Source organism: Muntiacus reevesi, chromosome 6 (assembly GCF_963930625.1).
Source record: "Muntiacus reevesi chromosome 6, mMunRee1.1, whole genome shotgun sequence".
Taxonomy (NCBI): Eukaryota; Metazoa; Chordata; class Mammalia; order Artiodactyla; family Cervidae; genus Muntiacus; species Muntiacus reevesi.
The window spans coordinates 5,062,227-5,084,392 of record NC_089254.1 but is presented as its reverse complement, the minus strand read 5'-3'; the positions used below and the strand labels follow the sequence as shown (position 1 = coordinate 5,084,392).

Sequence of the window (22,166 nt, the reverse complement as noted above, 5' to 3'; positions counted from 1 at the left end):
GCATGGCATTACTGCCTTCTTTTTTACAGCTGAGTAATATTCCACTGTATATAAAGGTGTCCCGGGGTTGGTGTGGAGGCAGGGCTGATCCCTGCTCTTGGCAGCAGCACTTCTGTTGTGCTGGGCTCCTTCTTGGGACAGCATCCATGGCCAAGAACAGAGAGGGTGGGACCAGGGCAGTCATGTTTCTCAAACTGCAGATGGTCTAGAAACCCCTTGTTCTGCTTGGAATACGTACAGGTCCCCAGGCTCGGACTGCAGAAGCTCCAGGGCCTCTACTGGGGTTTGAATTGAAACCAAGCATCTGTAAACACACCGCTGTGCAGAGTTGGCTTTCGGATGTGGACAGACTCCCCCTCTGCTTCCCCGAGCTCCAGATTCCCACGCGAGGCCCCCTCTGCCCAGACCCACATCCCTCTCCTTCCCACCTGCTCACTGCCTGGGTCCTGGCCGCATGTCCCTTGTGGGAACCCCAGGACAGCCCCCCCACCAACACTCACCCAGGAGAAGCCGATGCAGCCGATGGCCCCACACAGCATGTCCGCGAGCATGGCCGGGTACGAGCTGGCCGTGGGGAAGTAGGCGAAGAAGTAGGGGCTGTGCCAGTGGGTCACCTGTGTGGGACAGGGGCAGTCACTAGGGGCCGGGGGCAGCCCTGCAGGCAGGGGCCAGCGCGCCCGGGTGTGCCACAGAGGGTCAAGTCTGTTCATAGAAAAACCTTCTTCTAACTTCTGGCCGGAAGTGTCAGCAAGGGCGCTGCCCCTGAGATCCCATCTCTTGGTGTCATGAGATTGCTTTTTCTAAAACTGCTCCAAAAAATAGTCTATATCCGAAAAGGGAAAAAATGGAGATCTGATTTTTGAGGTTTCCTCGGCCGCCTACTGCAGCTTCCACCCTCTACTGTCCAATCCATCCCCAGTTTATGGAGCAGAAACTTCTGGGCTTGGCAGTCTCATGGAAACCCCGGGAGACAGTGCCTGGAGGTGGGGTCTTTGGGAGGTAAGGGGTTGGGTGAGCTGGAAAGGGTGGACCCTCCGCATGGAAGAAAGGCCGGGATCAGAACCTCCCAGGATCCAAATCTGCGGAAACCTTGACCTTGGATGCCCAACCTTTGCCCCATGAGAAGAGGATGCATCTGTCCAAGCTGCCAGCGGTGGGATCTGCCGCTGCAGAGCGACTGGGACAGCCCTGGGTCTGACATTTAACTGCACTCCCGGGAGGGATTTCGTGCTGAGCGGCTTGTCACATTTGCACAACCTCTGGGCCGGTGAGAACCAGAATCCTGCCCTTTGCTCCAAGCGCAAATATCACAGGAACTCCTGGGAGGAGGAGAGCAGGGAGGCGCCCTGGGCTTAGGGGACCCATCAGGAACCCCATGGGTGGGGGCGCCTCACCCCAAGTGTCAGGGTCTGAAATTCCAGAACCTAGGCTCCTGACTAGAGCTGAGGGGGTGAGGCTGAGGGTCTGAGACCCCTCACCACACCAGTGAACATGCCTTTAGGTGAGTCCAAGGAAAATCTCACCATGCAAGCATGAAGCTGCAGTGGAGTTGCCTTTGAATTTGAGCTGTCTGCTTCCCTCCAAGTGACTCTTGGGAGACGACTGTCCTGGGTGCTCCCCACATCTGTCTGCAGCCCCGAGTGCACCCCACGGCCAGGCTCACGGACCACAGACAAAGAGGCCCACTTTGGTGGTCCACGCCGTGCAGTCTCAGCAGCACGCAGCCCACTCTCAGATAAAATAAAGGAAACTTTTTTTCCACACACTGCTCGCCCCTCTGCTGAAATTAACTTATTTGAAGCTAACCATCTGTCTCACGTCCCAGGGTCTCAGGGCAGGGGACTGACCTTATAACCGAGCAGGACCCTATGGGGCTTTCCCAGGAACAGACCCCTCCTCCCCCGTAGCCTCTGAACTGGCTCCTTTCTGCAGTACCCAGATAATAGTATCTGACATGAACTTCCTGAGTTGTTTTACAGATGATAAAACCCCCACCACATGAAAGAAGTTAACTACTTGATGACCATGAGCACATAGCTCGCAGCCTCTTGGCACCTGAGGATTGATCATGTGAACCCCTGTGATCCCACCCCGTGACCTCACCATCAACCAATAAGAGGAGAAGCTGATCACTACCCTGAGACTTTAAAAATGCTTTCCAGAAGAAACCCACCAGGAGTTCGGGTGTTTTGAATGTTAGCTGTCCTGGACTCCTTGCTGGATACCTGAGATAAATACTGCACTATCCTTCACCACAACCTGGTATCAGCTGGTTGGCTTTACTGGACAGGGGCCAGTGGACCCAGGCTGGCTCAGTAACAACCTAGGGGGCCAGAGAGAAATCATTGTCACCCCCTTTGGAGCCCACACGATCTGGATTACAGTCCTGATTCCATCACTTACTAGCTGTGTGACCTTAGGCAGATCACTCAGCCTCTCTGGGCTTCATTGGTCTCAGCTATAAAAGAGAAATAACAAAGTTTCTCCCCAAGAAAATGACTGTGAGGATTAGGTGCAATAATGCAAGTGAATTGCCTGACACCCAACAGGTACTAAACGAACGCCTGCCCTCCCCTGCTTATATAGGCTTACCCCTGGCATGATGATCTTCTCGACATCCTTAATGATGTCCTCAAATGTCTCTGGCTCCTGCGGGGCGGTGGTGGGGATCAGGCGGCGCAGGTAGCCTGGATCCACATCCGGAAACACCTGGCGCTTCTCGATGCCTTCCAGGTAGTCAGCCACGTAATCCACCATTTCCTTCCCCCTCCTGCGAAATTCACTTGCATTCATGGTGACCGCCCTCCTCAGACGCAAAAGCTGCACAGAGAGAAGTCAGTTGCAGATGTGACGATGCTTCACCTGTAGTGGAGCAGTCCAAGTCGACCACTGGGGCAGCCTGGGCGGGGAGCCAAACACCCCAGAGTCCACCCAGACTCTGAGTCAGGAACACTCTTCCATGTCCAGGTGGGGTAGCAGTGACCCTGGATTTGGAAACTGTCGCAAAGTACTTATTCTACTATTCACCAGCTAGTCAGCTAAAGACAATGCCACGTCTCCATCTCGTTTCTTTTTCTGTCTGTATCATGAAATGGACCAGGCACACATCTATTTCCAGGGTCCATCCCAACTTTAATAACAAGCCTTGGTTTCCAAATCGTGCCTTATTCTTCGTGGGCTGTGGGACAGAGACTCTCTGGGTCTCTCTTTATCTGAGAAAAGCAGATGACCATGCTGATCTTTCCGGAAGGTAGAAAGGCAGTCACGTGGCCTGTGGCCAGCATGAGCAGAGCCTGGATAGGATAACCCCATCAGCAAGTCTTGTTTCTATATCTTGACTCCATCACCAGAGGGACCCACACCTCGGCATACAACCCGCTCCTTTCCTCATCACATAATAACATCCAAGTGACCCTGGTCCTCTGTGGTGGTAACATTCCATAAAGAATCCATGAGCTCTGAATTAGCTCATGGGACCTTTCCCAGGGGAAATGTAAGGCAACATTTCTGGTCACATTGTCGCAAATCAATCAATGCATAATCTTTTTTCTGTGTCATCTTGTGTGATAGTTGCTCAGCTGTGTCCGACTCTTTGAGACCCCAAGGACTATAGCCCACCAGGCTACACTGTCCATGGAATTCTGCTGGCAAGAGTGGGCAGCCATTCCCTTCTCCAGGGGATCTTCCCAACCCAGGGATTGAACCGAGGTCTTCCACATTGCAGGCAGATTCTTTACCATCTGAGCCTCCAGGGAAGCCCCAAGAAAGCTGGAATTAGCTTTAATTTGTAACCAGGCCTATTGAATCCTACTACTGTTGTCCAGAGATACTAACATTTGCCATTTGAAATCAGGCATGTATGCATGCTAAGTCACTTCAGTTGTATTGGACTCTTTGCTACCCTATGGACTGTAGCCCACCAGGCTCCTCTGTCCATGGGATTCTCCTGGCAAGAATATTGCAGTGGATTGCCAATTTCTTCTCCAGGGGATCTTCCCCACCCAGGAATCAAACCCATGTCTTTATATCACCTGCATTGGCAGGCAGGTTCTTTACCACTAGCACCACCTGGAAAGCCCCATTACCTTTTAAATACACTTTATTTAATATACCTTGGCCCCATGAACTTTGAACTTCTGGCCAACGACTCTCTCATTCATGAATGTCACTTACCTAACACACGTATTTTCTCCCTAAGGCACATCACAGCCTTCTTGCATGTAGGGCCCCTGGAATGCACACCAGCACTATATTTGGGGGCCATTGTTTAATAGTCAGGTAACCGAGAATAACATGAAGATGCAGCAGTAAATAGGCCACTTGCTGAAGCAACTAGGCAGAGCGTTGCCTTATTAGATTCTGCTGGCAACAAGCACCTTGGACAACTTAAATTTTCTATCTTACTATGTATGTGTGTCCAAGAATGATCATGAAGGCACCATTGTGGTGATTAATAATACAAATGAATTGTTGAAAACAGTTGCACCTGCGCATAGAAAATCTATGAATAGTAAGCATGGACTACATTTTCCAAACTGGAAATGTGGGCCACACAAAGAAAGAAAAATATTCACCTCGAATCCTACCACTCAAAAATTCTGGCACACCCCCTTCCACATTGTTTCTTAGAAGAGACAATTGTATGCTAAGTCATGGATGCATTTCTTAATTCTAATAATTCAACGATTCATAAATCAAGATTAGTTTTCCTGTAGGAGTAAGTGTCGGGAGATGGTTCTACAAGCCCCTGTATCTAGCTGATGATCTTGAGATCATGTTCTCAGCACTTCCATTGTTTCCCATCATCTGTGCTGCTTTCCTTTTTTTTTTTTTTTTTTTGACAATTTTAATGTTAAACATATCAAGACAGGTTTTATTCAAGACTATTGCAATAGGAGAGGGAGACTGTCTCCCAAATGCAACAGGGGTCAGTGGGGATTTCCAAAGACAGGTAGAGTTAGGAAGCAGATGGTACTTTACTAAGAATAGTTTGGCTAGGTGTCCAGGTGGAGGAAGAAGAGCTGAAATGCATCCCAAGGGGAGAAGCTTTCTTGATAAACCAACTTAGCATGATTTTCTGCTACAGCTGGGGTCGGCTCCCTGAGGCGCAAACCTGCATTCAGTCCTGACTGAGTCTGGCTGAGGAGAGTGTCTCTGTAAAGGGGAATCAGTTTGATGATGCCTCCCCTCTCCTGGCCTTCTCTCCAAGGTTCTCTTTCAGATTTTCTCCGTGAGTAGTATAGAAGGCACCCATGGAAGATTCCAGGCCTCATCAAGGTTAGTGACTGGGTCAAACCTCTACATCCAAATGACTGTCTGGGGATAGATTTTTCAGAGAGTGAACACGTGAGTGACAGTGACTGGGTAAGATACAGGATTCGATTCTAAATTACAGCAACAGCAAAGGCTAAAATAATAGCATGAGGAACACCAAACTGATTCTTTGACTTTCCATTGCACCTTTGTGTTTCATAAGCTGCAGGTCAAGGGAGCTTATCCAAAATACCGTGGCCAGAACTTCCAAAGGCTCTTGGTGTAAAACCATGAAGCCTTCCTTATATGGACACTTTCAGGTTCATAATTCCTTGGGCCTGAAGGCTTCTAAATTTATTTTTCACTTGGAACAACTCTGATTATGCCCGATGTCACACATAGAGTAAAACTAGGTTATACTTCAAATTGGCGTATTTTAAATTGATTCGATTCAAGTTTAACCAAAATTGCATCAAACAGCTGATCTTTTCGCTAGCTTGTTTTCTTTCACGAAGTAATTATGAGTACATTTCCCAGGTTGGTAAAGACTTTTCTGTTGCTTGATTTCTCCCAATTGCATAGTGTTCCACAGGGTAAACGTGCTGTGTTCACAACGTACGTCACTATCGTTGAATATCTACCTCATCTCTGGTTATCACCTCCATTAGTGGGGACAGTTGGTGTAACCTAATGGCCAACCCTGCGTGATCAAGAACCAGAAGAGTCTGCACAGCATGACATAGAGGCCACTGTGGTTTCCTCGTGCTGCTCAACTGAGAGCAAACACCACAGTAAAGCTCTATCTCAAATAATGTTTATGGTAATTAGACAAGTACATGGGAACAGCTAAGGAAAAGAGGCACCAAATAAGCGTTCAATACATGTTGTTAGAGTTTTTATAAAAGCCCTGGAATACACAGACTCAATCTTTGTTTTTTCACTTTGGTTTGTGTCAGAATTTCCTTAAGGAAAGCACTTATTCTATAATTTCTTTAGATCGAACTATTATAGAGATACATATTCTGTGTGCATGCTCAGCCACTCTGTCTTGTCCGACTCTCTGCCCCGTGGACTGTAGCCCGCCAGGTTCCTCAGTCCATGGGATTGCCCAGACAAGAATCCTGGAGTGAGTTGCCATTTCCTCCTCCAGGAGATCTTCCCAACCCAGGGGTTGAACCCAAGACTCCTCTATGTCTTCTGTGTCCACTGGCAAGTGGATTCTTTACCGCTGGGCCACCTGGTTAGCGTTATATGGCCAGACTTGTCCCCAGAAAATATTTTTGCCAAATTATTCACTCACAGGGACTGTATAAAAACTCTAGATTTGCCACACAATATTAAACACTGGGCTTTAGATACATTTCAAGCCTCACCAGTCAGGCAAAGTTTCATGATTTCATTTTACTTTGATTTATGAAGACAAGTAGTTTTCTCACACGACTTTGGATAGTGGTGTGAGATTTCTTTTCTTGGGTTTCCTTTTTAATGAACTGCTTGTTCATTACATTTTTTTCTACTAGGATGTTAGATGTTTTCTTATTTAATTGCAAGAGCACTAATATAATAAATACTTGCTCCCTATAATAAATACTTGTAACCTATATGTGATATATTTTGCAGACATTTCCCTCATTTTTATTTGATCTAGTTTTGCTTTTAATTTTAATGTAGTCAGATCTCAGGATCTGTTTCTTTGTGATTTGTTCCTTGTTCAAGACTATTAAAAAAATAAAAGGCTTCTTAGAGAAAATATTCGCACAACCTCTATTTGCCCTCGAGGCTCCAGGGATCCTCTGAGGCTTCAGAAGGACATGTAGGTTCCTGGAGTATCAGTCCCTCTCTTCTAATGGGAATACAAGAGTATGGATGGCCAAACGGGAGGTCTTGGGGAAAAAATAAACTGACAGACACACCAACTTGCCCTTCCAAAGAAATATTCCCAGTCAAATTGTAAGATAAGATCTGATTATTATCTTCTAATCATTCTGTCCTCTATTTGCCAATTCTTTCCCACGAAGACTTTTCCAGAAGACTTTTAGTACAAACTCACAGAGAATCTTGTGTTCATTTTGGAGCTATTTGCTATCTCATGCCCTCAAGCTGGGCAAATATTGGCTGGAAGATGTAGACGATGATAAAGGTTATGACTGAGGCCTTTCCGGGCCTTGAAATAGTGGCTGTTGACATGATCTGATCGCAGCTGCAGGCCTGTGGTGCGCCCCACCTGCTCAAGGCCGCACAAGCCCCTCTGCAGGCCCTCAGGCCTCCTGACTGACCCGAAGGCCATTTGTTTTTGTATTGCATCATTTCACCGACACCCCTTGCTAACTGCGGGCTTCTCTAAGCAGAGTTCTCAACTCTTTATTTTGGTTTCTCAGGACCAATCAGACCCTGCACCACAGTAAGTACCGTGACTGTTTTCTGAATGAGGAACGAAAAAATGAATGAATGGAAAATCTTTTTGTCCTCTGAACATGTTGTCTCTGACATATTAGATCCTACTCTCTACCTTTAAGACAACCATAAACCAGCTCATCATGTACCTGCCACAAAAACAGGAGACATTTTGCCCTTTCCCCGGGGAATCCTGACCCTTCTCCCAGACCCCTGTGTACAGTTCATGCTGAGGCTTTAACCTGCAGGTTCAGAACTGACCTGGTTTCCCCAGCCTTGCACCCAGAAGTTCATCTTGGATTTGAGCTACCTTCTGCTCTGGCCCTAGCAGTCCTTGCAGTCCTAGTTGAAAATATTCCCCTTCCTGGACCCCTGGAATCCTACCTTTGCCACAGGTGTTTGGAGAGAACTGGGTGCAGACTCCAGCCAATTCTTCCCTGGTGGGAGTTGAGTGGGCCCTGTGCAGAGCTTATGTGGTGACTGCACAGCCAGCCCTGAACACATAGGCCCAGCCACGCCCGCTGCACAGGGATCTAAGTACCCCCAGGCCTCCAGGCAGAGGACAGGAACCAAGGTGCTTTGCACCTATCCATGGTCCTGCCTGTGAATTCAGACACACCTTGGTCTTGGTTTCAAACCCTGGGACAGTGGACTCTTCAATGAACCTTTCCTGGTTTTCCTTCTCTATCAGTGTAAAAAGAAAAGTGTTTACCTTTTTTTTTTAAAACACTATTCCAGGGAAAACAAGCCATAATTTATGTTTCAAAAAACACTTCTCCCTCTGGAACTGTGAGGCCTTGTCTCTTTTTTAAAACCTCAAGCACATGAGTAGTAGGCGCAAAACTAAATTGGCTCATCTCCCCCTAAATTGACTGGCTTTTGGATGATCATCTTCTCTATGGGCACAAAGAGAATAAACAAACCTGACAGGAGAAAGGCTTCTAGCCAAGGCTGTCAGGAAGCCTCTAGCAATGAGACCTATCTAACAATAAGGATGGCGATCTGTTAACCTGTTGGGAAAAAAAAAATCCTCTAGCATCTTTTGTACCACTTAACATTCTAGTTAACAGCGAGATATTTAGGGGTCTTAAGGCCAGGCGGTGGGTGCAGACTGTGTCCTGGAGCTGGGACTCAGGTCATTAGTGCAAAGACACAACTTTGTTAGGCTTACCCGGATGGAGCTGGTACCATGGAGGAGATGGCCAGCGTCACTCTGCCCTTCAACCTCCCACCAGCACCCCTCATTGGCAAAATGCTACCAGGATCCAGGTGTCCTTGTAATGGGGGAAACACAGCCTGTGAGGGCCCCAGGGGGGCAGGGAGATACAGGAATAGAGACCCAAAAAGGCAGTCCTAACTTGCTGCATCTTTATTACATCTGTGCCACTGTTCCTCATCTTCTAGGAGGAAGAGGTGTTGAGGGTCTTCCCAGGTATGAATGCAGAGCTGAGGCAGAGCCCATGAATCCACCAAGCACTCTGTCCGCTCTAAACACTCTTTAACACTTTCTCCCACTCATACAATTACTTTACCGAAGCTGAGGTGTTCTTGGGGAAGTAGGGACTCTCTCATTGGTTTAAAAATGGTCAACATTACAATCCATGCATGCTGGAGATGATGTGGAAAAAAGGGAATCCTCCTACACTATTAGTGGGAATGTGATTGGTACAGACACTCTGGAGAACAGTATGGAGGTTCCTTAATAAAACTAAAGATAGAGCTGCCATACGAGCCTTCAATCCCACTCCTGGGCAAATATCTGGTTTCAAAAAGATACATGAGCCCCAATGTTCATTGCAGCAGTATTTACAACAGCCAAGATATGGAAGCAGCCTAAATGTCCATTGTCAGATGAACGGATAAAGATGTGGTGCATACATAGAATGGAATAGTGAAAGTGAAGTCGTGTCTGACTCTTTGTGACCCCACGGACTGTAGCCTACCAGGATCCTCCACCCATGGGATTTTCCAGGCAAGAGTACTGGAGTGGGTTGCCACTTCCTTTTCCAGGGGATCTTCCCAACTCAGGGATCGAACCTGGGTCTCCCACATTGTAGGCAGACGCTTTACTGTCTGAGCCACCAGAATGGAAACTTGAAAAACCAACTTTTCCCTGAGCTTCTGGGAATGAGTTCCTGGATGCTCCCTAGAGGCCAGGAGGAGGCAGCCTCCCAGGGCATCTCCCTGCTCCTGGCTGTGTCCCTGACGCAGGGTAACTAGGGGGACAAGGTGCTTGCCGCATTTGGCTGCAGGTGTGCCTCTGGCCAGGCCGCTGGACCTCCAAGCCTCCACCTTCAGTCTGTAAAACGCACAGCACTAAGCATCACGTAGGATTCTAAGTAGGGTACACAATCGCTCCTGTGGCCCATGCCATGGCAACATCGCCGGGAGTTTGCTGTCAGAGGCGAAAGCCCACAGACGCCTGAGTGATGGGCAGTGGGCTCTCCCCCGTCAGGGCTGGACAGCCAGGGGCACCTCCTCTCTAGCCAGCTGGATTAGAGAGGTTCCCTGCTGCACTTAGTAAAGCCAGAGTCTTCCACTCTGCCAGCCCTAGACCGTGCTCCTCTTCCCAGCAGTCATGAGAAGTAGAGAGAACAGGGGTTAAGGTCAGAGCAACAAACGTGAGTCCTGGCTCTGCTGCAAGCGGCCGGGCAGCTGCCGGCTGGCTCCATGACCTCTGGAGTCTTGGTTTAGCCCCTTATAATCAGGCAGCAAGACGCTGCAGGCACAGGACACTCATGGAAATCTCGGACTCAGAATGCTGGCTGGGTCTGGCACTTATGCACCCTTATGTTAGGAAAGAAGCAGGTCAGATCATCACGGGGTCAGACAGAGTGCTAGGGAAGCAGGAGAGAAATGGAGGGTGAGGAGAACGCATGCCCACCCTGGGTATAGATCAAACTTAGAGGGGAAAGCTTCGCTCCTCTGACATGAGAATCTCGCATCTGTTTCTGATTCAGTCCCTGCTTAATGAACAATCCCCATCTTAGTATTTTCCTGGCCAGCAACTGTTTATGAGAAGGAGCCATAAAGAAATTTACAGCATGATTTTCAATCTCACTCTCATGGGAAGATACTGCTTCCATTCACACTCCTGCAGACGGATTGGGATGGAATAGAAAGCTGGCTGAAACATTCACAGTTTAAGCAATTTTAAAAGCAGAGACTTATCAGTGACATTTAACCAGTTAATAGTATTCTAATTTCTCCCTGAGCTCAGACCATTCAAACAGCTGTTGTCAGGACATGTGTGCCATTTAGTAGCCTCTTACCATTTATTTTCCCCGTAAGCCCAAGACACTGCGTGTAATTACATTAATATCATGCACATATGTACCTTATCAATACCGGTCACTTTCAAATTGTCGTGGGTTGTCAGCTGTTGTGAACAGCACTGCTGAGGGGAAAGCAGCCGTGAGCTACCCACCATGGGGCCAAGCACTTCTCCCTTGTTGTATTTGTCCCTCAAAGACACTCATTCCCAATGGGATTCAAAGGTGTGAGTTTTACAGTTCTTTGGTACGTTGCCAAATTTCTTTCCCAAAAAACTAGAATAAAAAAAAGTCACCCATCAGACTTGGTAGGTGTAACATGCCATCCCTGCTAGTTTTTATCATTCATTCAGTTTCAGATTAAGATTTTTCACTCCTGTTTCCTCTTCTAAGACATTCACATAAGAACCATCAGTCATTTAATCTGAACTTTCCTCCTCTGTTTCCATTTTAATTTAGTGTCAGACTAGACCTTCTCCCCCTTAGCTTTTTTCCTCATTTTTTTCTCAATCCTTCACCCTGTCCCCTTCTTTTATTCCCCTGGAGTCACATTAATGATTGAGAAAAGGTCACAACCTTCTGCCTTTTTTATAGACTTGAGACAATGTTCTAGCTGGTTGCTTCTTTTCATAACAGGCAGGACGCCTGTGACTATGACACATATTGACTTCCCAGCTAGAATAAACACCCGCCACCTGCCACTGTGCATATAGGCAGTGTCTCTGGCACAGTCTTTATGAAGTCCCCACTTTTTTTCACAAGCTGGGTCAGGAGTAAATATTGACTTTCTAAATTCACTGTGAACACTTACTCCTTGGGCACGGTTGCAGGTCTGTTGCCCACGTCGCTCAGAAGCTTGCAACTGAGGCTCCCCCCAAGTCGAATCCTGGGAACACTTGCCACTTGGTGGCTACATCCTATGTCCCAAGAAAACAAAGGAATCCGTGTTGCCTGACCTTCTGCTGAGCTCATTGGATGCCGTACATCATTCACGCTCTCAGCACCCTGGCCAGTGTTAACACTGCCATTTTGCTGAGGTTCTGAGGGGCGGATGCTCTTTCCGAGGCCACAGAGCCAGTAAGAGGAACCGTTGTGCTGGCGTTTCTGACCCTGAAGCCAGCCTCCTCTTGACCCCGGTGGCCGGACAGCCACACACACACCTGGGCTGTCTGCCACCTACGTTCTCACATGGCCTGAGGAGTCAGAGCGCCCATCCCGAGGGGCTCCCACCTGGGCCAGAAGAAGACGCTCCAGGTCAGGGCACTGGGCCCCAACCTGGGCTGGTCCCAACATAAACAGAAATAGGCAGAGGCTGAACGACCTGGCAGAAGCACTTCTCCCCCAGCTCCTCCAAACCCTGACAAATGCCAAATGGTGACTGTCCATGGCTGGGGGTAGCCCTTCACCTCTACCCTAAATCTCCACAGCAGCTTTGCAAAGCAGCAAAATTATCCCCACTCTCGAGATGAGGAGATGGGCTCAGGGAAGCAGGTGGCTGGACTAAGCCCCTCAGCTCATCAGTTTCCCACGTGGTCTGTGAGCGCAGAAGACCATCCAATTCCCTTTGGCCTGGGGTCCCCCACACCCCCACTTACAGGGACCCTAGCTGCATGCAGAGCACAGGGGGATTTTAACCTTCCCTCGGAGGCTGTGTGCCAGTCGCTGCCCTCCTACACCCCAAGCATCCTCCTCCAGAAATGCCGAAGAGATCTGAGAAACTAAGGACAGCTTTTCTAAAATATGGAGGGAGTCAGTCTCTCCCCAGACTTGCCACCAGGCTCAGATGAAGAGTTAACAGGGTAAAACCTTCAGAATAAACATCATGAAGAGGGAAAGTGCATAAATAAACTGCCCAGCTATTTATTTGAATTCGTGGAGGTTTAAGGAAATGGCAACCCACTCCTGTTCTTGCCTGGAGAAGCCCTTAGACAGAGGAGTCTGGTGAACTACAGTCAATGTGTTTGCAAAGAGCTGGACACAACTGAGAGGCTAACACTTTCACAAAGGGATTTTGTTTTATTTTCATCATTGTAAGCAAACTGCCAGCCCACCTGTCATGGACCTCGGGGAGACAGAGAGGTTGCTGTGAATCTCACAAATTTTTTCAAGAAACACCCAGATTCTCCTCATCTTGCCTATGTCTTAACCACTCCAGGGTGACCATTGTCCTGGCTGCTTTTTATGTGGCAACAGTCCCCTCTGTTTTTGGTTCTGTCTCAGAAGAAAAACACTGCTATTTAAATGAGAAATCAACTGTAAAGACCCCAACTCTTGGAGCCTGTGAGAGAAATAGGATGAAGGGGAAAACCCAAGTCGCCTGCTTGAATTTCCCTTGAAAGCGGGAGAAAATAACATACCCTGAGCAGATGGTTCCCCCACCAGCTTTAGAATCCCCCCATTTCGCACCTGCAGTTTACTTACTTGATTATTAGTAATACAGATCACATTAATGACTACCTGCTGTGTCCTTAGCCCTTTGCAAACATCAAACCCAGTTGATTTTTACAAGCATTGTGCAGTAGGATGCCCTTCACAGCAGAGGACAAGAGGGGTCCATATTCTCTCCCTGGCCTCCATCTCCTGGCCTCTGTGTGCTTCAGATGCACCACGAACCAGCCTGAGAAATAATTTCTACTTGCTCTGTTCTGTTGCTATTATGGCTCAGAGATCATGGGCTAAAAATTATCAGAAGTTTCTGATTCTCTATCTCACCTGTTGCTTAGACATGCCACACACGAAAAGAGGGAGCTTAGATTGGCACCATCTTCTCAAAAAGTTCTGGTAGCCTGCCACACCTGCACACAGCTGAGGCACCCCTCCCAGCTGGCCAGAGGAGATCCACCCAGCTGCAATCCCCAAGATCCCCAAACTTCAGGTGCCCCGGCACCAGGAACTGGCTTCCCCTCTGAGTCTGGTCCCCCAGGCTATGAGGACAAACAGCGGTACTCACAGGCAGCCCGAGGTGCTTGCTCTCTGTCTCTCCCTCTCTCCCTCTCTCTCTCCTCCTTGGTGACAGTTAAAAGGCACAGAGGATGCAATTGCCATTTATGTAGACAGAGTGTCCGCCTCCCCAAAGCCAATCAGAGCAGCCCGCTCTGATTATTTACTCCACAGCATCTCCCCCCACCCCCCGCCCTCCTCTCCCCACCCTCCACAGGACGTGAGGGTCCCGCAGAGCAGAGCAGGGACCAGGGATGGCGGAGACTGCAGAGCCTGGGAGAGGGGAGGGCAAGAAGACAAGGCAAGGGGCTCAGGGTCCCAGGGCCCTTACGGGACCCGGACCGGGGCCAGTTCTCCTGGTCTCTCCAGGCAACCTCTGATCAGCAGAAGGCTCCTGGCTCTTCCAAGGGGTAAAGGAAGGCCGGCCTGGGCAAGGCGAGTGAGAGGACTTGCCCTGGGTCAGTGCGGTACCTGCTTGGGGCCACCGGGACCCGCTGTGCTGTGCAGGGGACTGCCCTGGCCACAGCAGGCTGCAAGTGCCCAGCCCAGGAGCCCAGATGGAGAAACAGAAGAGGCAGGCAACGATTTGAATCCTGTTCTTTTACCCCTGAAGTTGACCAGCGTTCACATTAGGGATTTCTTCAAACTTGGGCTTCCCATCTCACCCACCTCACTGTGCAGGCTGACCCAGGCCTCATGGAGCAGGGCTCCTTCCTCAGTTAAGGCGGGCTTAGGTTCCAAGGGCCTGGGCCACCTGGGCCAGAGCCCACCTAGGCTTGAGACCAGAGCCCACCTTGGCCGGAGCCCACGTAGGCCAGCAGGGCACCAGCGTCCCCTGCTCCCGCCATCCACTCTCTCACGGCACACACGCTCAGGCACACACATGCACACGTATACTACACAGGGCATACATACAAACGCCATACACACAGGTACACACATACACAACCATGCACATACACACACCATCACAAACATAAACACATATGGCGTGTGCTGCAGCCAGGAGGTGGGACCTCCGCACAGACCACAGGCAGCCATTCCCCCCTGGCGTTAAAGACACAGCATCAGCTCAAAGGGGCATCTGCCTTGCTGGGTCCCCTGCAGGCTGGGGCCAAGGCGGTGGGCGGGGTCAAGGCTGGGGCGTGGCCAAGGCTGGGGCGGGGCTTGTGGGCGGGCCTGTGGGCGGGGCCTGCAGGGACCTGGCCCGTCTGGGCCCAGCTTCCTCCTCCCTCCCTGCGCGCAGCTCCGAGTGCAGGCATCAGACCTCAGGGTGCTGTGCCCACTGAGCTCTGAACCCCCTCGCCAGGAGCCACAGAGGATCTGGTCTCCCGGCCCCGCTCTGCACGATTAGAGGCCGGGAAGGCAGGGGGAAAGCTGGACGGGTTGGCCGGAAAGCTTGGCTCCAGCGGGATCTGCACGCGCTGCCCGCTGAGCCGGGAGCCTGGCCCGGCGCAGACTCTTGTGAATCCTGTGTCGCTGAGTGCACGGATCCCGGTGTGATGACCGGCCTCTGCGAGAGGGCGCCCTGAGACCAGAGTGAAGCCTTTCGTTTCACAGTGACTGCAATGATACTATATTTAGCATTTAAAAGGTTTCTTGTATGGGCGTTCCCCCACACACACGGAATCACTCGGTCCCTCACAACTCCCATAAGAAGGTAAATATGCTCATCACCCCCAGTTTATAGATAAGGAAATGGAGGCCTGGAGAGGCTCCGAAATGTGTCCAGGGTCACACAGCTAGCACACGTGACCCAGCAGGGCGTCCCTCACCAGGCAGGCCGGGCACTGCCAAATGAGCCTGCCGTGTGGCCGCCCAGGGGTGGACGCAGACGGTGCGCGAAGAAGCCGAGGGAAAGCCACAGTGGCCAGCTCTGACCAGAAAGAAGCCAAGCCTGTGAAGGGAACCGCCCAGAAGGGAGCCCAAGCATGGGGGCCTGGCTGTTCTTGGAGGGGATTTCCAGGCACTGAAGTCGTTGAGGCTGAGAAATGTCATTCCTCAGGTTTATATGCTCCACCAACTGTTGCTTGGAGATTAGATTGTAGGGAAGAGAATAAATAGATTTGAGTTGATTTGGAAGGTAGAAACAAGAATTTTTGACTCAGTGGACATCAGTTTGAGCTAACCCCAGGAGATGGTGAAGGGCAGGGAAGCCTGGCGTTCTGCAGTCCATGGGGTCACAAAGAGTTGGACACAACTGAGCAACTGAACAACAGCAAGAAGAAACAAGAAGATGTGAAGTGGCCTGGAGATGCAGTGCAGGCTTGAGACATCAAGCCCCAGGTCTGAGCTTGGACCTGCTTCTCTCCCTGCTGGTAAACTGGGCGGCTTCTTCCCCGTCCCAGGGACAGTGATAAGCTCTGACTCAGAGAGGAATAGGACACCAGGAATGGCCGTAACAATATCTTACAAAAGGTGTGCAAGATTTGTATGAAGAGACACAAAAGCTCATGGGAGGACACTCAAGAAGACCTAAATAAATGGAAATAAATGACCACTCACCAGTAAGAACACTCCATATTGTAAATATTTCCATTTTACTCAAATTGATTAACAAATTCAATAGCACTTTAATCAAAATCCCACCCAGATATTTGACTCTAAAATATGAATGGAAAAGCATAAGTCTGAGAATGACCAGCATGTTCTTGAGAAAAGAATATTACATTCCTGCTCTACTAGTATCAAGCAGATGAACCTGCAGAACTGTAACAGTTTTGATATAAGGATAACAGCTAAGCTAGCAGAATAGAGAGCCCAGGAAAAAACGCCACAAAAATTTTAGAAAATAAACTTGTGGAATTGCAAATCAATAGAGGAAGATTAAACTATTAAATGGTTCTAGAACAACTGGTTGGCTGCTTGGAAAAAAATGAAATTGAATCTGTTTCTCACTCTATATACAAAAATAAATTCCAGTAGATTAAATTCTTAACTGTGAAGGCAAACTTCTTAGGACAATAGAGAAAAATAGACATATCTTTATGAATGTAGAGGAAGAAGATTTCTTAAGTGGTTTGCTCAATCAATTAACCATAAAATCCTGATAAATTTGATTACATTACTGTTAAAAATATCTGTTCTTCAAATTACGTAAATTAGGAAGACAACCTGTAGAGTGGAGGAAAGGATTTGAAATGCATATCACTAATGAAAGGTTTAGAAATATGCATTTAGAAAGAACTTTTCAGTGAAAGAACACAATTCAGTAGAAACACAAGCATTTATCAGAAATGGAAACAAATGTCTCATAATGTGAAAAAGTGATTTTTCTTGTTCATAATCCAAGAAAATAGCTGTTTATTGCCAACATATGTAATTGCAATTGATTTTGTGCTTGATGTTTTTTCTGGCCACCTAACTATATTCTCAGAATTTTCAATAATTTGTCTGTTAATTCAGGTGGATTTCAATGTAATCATCTGTGAATCGTGAAAATGTTGTTCTTTCTAGTTCTTTTACATATTTATTTTTCTTGTCTCATTGCACTGTCTAGGACTGTACTGTCCCGCATCAGAGATATGAACCATATATCTGGCTACTGAGCTCTTGAAGTGCAGTCAGTGCTCCTGCGGAAATGAATGCTTCTGTTAATGTTATTTCATAATTGAAATTTAAATCTAAAAACTGAAGCAATGTGGAAATTTTCCCCACTACACAATTTGAAGGGCTATGTTTCACTTTGTTGTTTTACGTAAACTATTCTACTCTAGTGCACACATATTTTTAATTTTGCTAATGTGATTGCTAGAAAACTTAACTTTTAAAATTCTGTGTGTGCCTGTCACTGTTCTAGGGCCTTTGAAGCAGTATTAATAGAGGCAGTGGTGGTGAACATCTCATCCCACTGACTTTAAAAGGACCACTTCTAAAATTTCACTATTCACAGCCAGTTTTTATCGGATAGTATTTTTTAAAAAAAAATTTTGGCCACGTTGCATGCAAGGATCTTGTTCCACACCCAGGGATTGAAGCTGTTCCCCTGCATTGGAAATGTGGTGTCTTAACCACTGGACCGCCAGGGAAGTCCCTGGATATTCTTTATTAGACAATTTCTTCTATTCCTATTTTAAAAATAAATAGATGTTTAATCTTATCAAAATATTTTCTGCACCAAAAATAAAAAATTTTATGGTTTTCCTCCTCTGAATTGTTAAGTGATGAGTCACATTAATAAATTTTCTAATGTTCAAATATTTTTTTATTCTTGGGATAAAACTGTGGTGCACTAACATTTTGTATAGAATTTTTTTTCGAGTTTTAGTATCAGATTCTATGGTGTCACAGACTGATCTGAAGGTAATTTCTTCTTTTTTGATTCTCTGAAACAGTCATATAATTTTGAAATTTGGAATTTTGCAGTCGCTCATGCGAAGAGTTGACTCATTGGAAAAGACCCTGATGCTGGGAGGGATTGGGGGCAGGAGGAGAAGGGGTCGACAGAGGATGAGATGGCTGGATGGCATCACTGACTCGATGGACATGAGTTTGAGTGAACTCCAGGAGTTGGTGATGGACAGGGAGGCCTGGAGTGCTGCGATTCATGGGGTTGCAAAGAGTCGGACACGACTGAGTGACTGAACTGAACTGAACTGAAAAGAGTGTAAAAAATCATACATAAAATCATTTGACCCTCCCCTTCATTTCTGAGGAAATATTTTTAATGTCAGCTTATTTTTATTATAGGACTCTTCAGGACTTCTACTTCTCCTTGAACCCAATTTGATATTATTTCATCAGTTTTTTAGATTTAATGACAAGAACTTTTTTATGATACAGTCATTAGCTTTTTAGTTTGTTGGATCTATAATTATATCCCTTTTTATTACTATATTATTTATCTATTCCTGTCTCTTTTTGTCTTTAGCTAATATTACCAAAACTGTGTCTATTGTACTAGTTTTTTTTTTTTTTTTTAAAAACAACCCTTGGGCTTTGTTGATCCTCTTTCATTTACATTTATTTTCTTTTTCACTGATTTATCTTCTTTGTCTTTATTATTGCCTACATGCAGTGATCTTTATCCTGTTGTTCTTTTACTAACATCTTTATTTGAGGGATTACCTCATTATTTTTTTGGCCTTTTTACTTTCTAATATAAGCATTTAAAACTATTTGTTTTCTTCTGTGTGCTGCTTTCAATACATAGCTCACGTTTTAAAATTAGTATATTTCCTTATCACTTATTTCCAAGCATTATTTAATTTCTGTTAAATTTTAAATTTGATTCATGAGTTAAATGGTAGCTTCCCTAAAATTTTCAGACATGCACAGCAATTTTTACTTATTTTTTTCTTCAGCTGTAATTTAGTTAACTGAATTGAACTGTGATTGGAAAGTGGCTGGTATTTTAGCAATTCTCTGATCGACTCTGAAACTTGCCTTACAGCCTGCTATGAATACATCCTGAATTTTTGTAAACATTTCATGTACTCTTGAGAAGAAAGTGTGTTTTCTATTATCAGGTGGAAGGTTATTCTAATCATTGGGTAAACAGTACATCCAATAAACCAAGACTGTTACTTGTTGACATATTTTAAATCTTTACTAATGTTCTTGTTAGCTTGTTCTATCGTTCAGCTCACTGTCATTGCTGAAGATGTATTAAAATCTGTTATGGTGGTGAATTTGCTGATTTTTCCTCATGGTTGTGCCAAAATTTGCTTTATATATTTAAGGCTTTTCCATTAGGTCTACATGTGTTTAGAACTATATTACTTCTTGGTGGACTGAACCTTTTATCATTTTATAAAGTCACGTTACTTAATAGATTACTTGTTAATGACCTTGCTGTAAAGTGAACCACCCCTGTTCTTCCTCAGTCATCGGAGGCTGGGGTGCAGTGAAACTCAGGGTTCCACGCCAGTCAGGATGGCTGCTATCCAAAAGTCTACAAGCAATAAATGCTGGAGAGAGTGTGGAGAAAAGGGAACCCTCTTACACTGTTGGTGGGAATGCAAACTAGTACAGCCACCATGGAGAACAGTGTGGAGATTTCTTAAAAAACTGGAAATAGAACTGCCATATGACCCAGCAATACCACTTCTGGGCATACACACCGAGGAAACCAGATCTGAAAGAGACATGTGTATCCCAATGTTCATCACAGTACTGTTTATAATAGCCAGGACATGGAAGCAGCCTAGATGCCCATCAGCAGATGAATGGATAAGGAAGCTGTGGTACATATACACCACGGAATATTACTCAGCCGTTAAAAAGAATTCATTTGAATCAGTTCTAATGAGATGGATGAAACTGGAGCCCATTATACAGAGTGAAATAAGCCAGAAAGATAAAGAACATTACAGCATACTAACACATATATATGGAATTTAGAAAGATGGTAACAATAACCCTATATGCAAAACAGAAAAAGAGACACAGAAGTACAGAACAGACTTTTGAACTCTGTGGGAGAAGGTGAGGGTGGGATGTTTCGAGAGAACAGCATGTATATTATCTATAGTGAAACAGATCACCAGCCCAGGTGGGATGCATGAGACAAGTACTTGGGCCTGGTGCACTGGGAAGACCCAGAGGAATCGGGTGGAGAGGGAGGTGGGAGGGGGGATCGGGATGGAGAATACGTGTAACTCTATGGCTGATTCATGTCAATGTATGACAAAACCCACTGAAATGTTGTGAAGTAATTAGCCTCCAACTAATAAAAAAATTTAAAAAAAAATAAAAAAAAATAAAAAAGAAACTCAGGGTTCCGCCTCTTTAAGCATCATTTAGTAATTTTTAAAAGTCTGGAAGTTATGACTTAAATTTTAAGCAGCACCAGCATTTTCCTGGTTTCAGAATGTCATCAATCCACTCTGAGTGAAGTTCTCTGGTGCATGTCTGTCCCAAGCCTTCATACAGGTGAGCCCAAAGGGCAGGGGTGAACTCCTTCAGACCTGTCATCTGGCCCCATCACAGGGGATCACTAGGCTGACAGACAGCCCCCTGAGGTCCTCGGAAGATGGCCATCAGGACCTCTCCTAAGGGGACCGCAAGGACTGGGAGCACTCGGCCCCCTAGGCCAGGCACGGGGAAACTTCCCAAGAAGACCATGCCCATGTGCCCGCACCCGCTTTGAGCCCGGAGCCTCCCACTGCTTGTTCAGCCCTGCACTTTCCTCCCCCCAGCTGTGCCCTGAATTTCCCCCTCCCACTTTTTCCATCTCCCCACAACCCCCTCAACAGCCCCGCACCTCCCGTCCAATCTCTCCAGACCCTGCTCCTTGATCTCCAAGCAGCTCCTGCTAACTCTTCCTGGGGTGCCCACTGCAAGCCCCAGGCTCGGCAGGTGCTTTAAAGAGGCACCATCTCCCAGAGGAGCAGGACAGAAAGCTTCAGATGGCTCAGGAAGGTCCCAGTCTGTGGCCGTGAGTTCCGAGGTCTTGGGCCACATCTCTCACCTCCTTGGCCTCAGTTTTCTTCCTTGTGAAATGAGGATGCGACTGGGGACCAAGTATGTGAATCTCAGCACATAACGAACACCCAGAAGTTCTTATTTTAACTCCAGCCGGATGGAGAAGCAAAGGTTTCTCCTCCAGAATTGTATCTTCCGATGGGATTACAGTGAGCCTGCTAGGTTGGCAGGGAAGATCTTTCAGTTCTCTCAAATCCCACTGCACAGGTAGATTCTGAATTTACCTCTGAGGAGACTACACCACATGCCATGAAGGGACAGTCTTGCAGAGTCACAGTTGTGAGAAATGTACAAACATCTCTAACAAGAGTTAACGTTTACTCAGCATCTCCGATATGCTGAGTATTTTCCATACATTATGAGAGTCAGCACTCCCCAAAACCTGACAAGGTAGGTACAGTTAAAATCCCCATTTCAGACAGGAAGAAACGGGGCTTGGAGCCCCAAACCCCATGAGTGGTGTGCCATAGAGAGCAGAGGAGTCCACATGTGTCCCGTGCTCGCTGTCAGCAGCCACCCAGAGATGGTACCCCGCGCCTGCCTCATCACACGGGTGGGTGCAGGCACCTGTGAGCCCCAGCACCATCAGCTCAGCACCCCCAGGCTCAGGCGGCAGGCTGCCCCTGTGAGCTCCAGCTCCCCAAGCCAGTTGAGCTTCACGCCAAAGCCCAGTACTGGGCTGCAGACTAAAGCCACAGGGCTTGCCATCTGCAAGTTGTAATCAAGTCAGAAAGCAGGACTTACTTGCTGGGAATTCTGGCTCTGCTGGGTCTCCACTCCTGTCTGAGATTTGACAGCTTTGGGGGTTGGGAAGAATATGTGGGAGCAGCTGGGGAGTTGGGCTGAAGCCCTGCACTCTTCTCACTGCTTCAGATCCACGAG

At 47.1% G+C, this 22,166-nt stretch overlaps 1 protein-coding gene across 1 annotated transcript in view; it reads right to left on the bottom strand.

Annotated features, from left to right (window-relative positions):
• The window catches only part of DDC (dopa decarboxylase), an 89,380-nt gene extending 67,214 nt beyond the window's left edge, over positions 1-22,166 (bottom strand). Inside the window, exons 1-3 of the mRNA XM_065939068.1 lie at positions 22,029-22,166; positions 2,593-2,820; positions 501-614 (exon numbers count right to left, since the gene is read on the bottom strand). Coding sequence (XP_065795140.1) covers positions 501-614; positions 2,593-2,793 — 315 coding nt within the window. The 5' untranslated portion in view covers positions 2,794-2,820; positions 22,029-22,166. The remainder of the gene's footprint in view (positions 1-500; positions 615-2,592; positions 2,821-22,028) is intronic.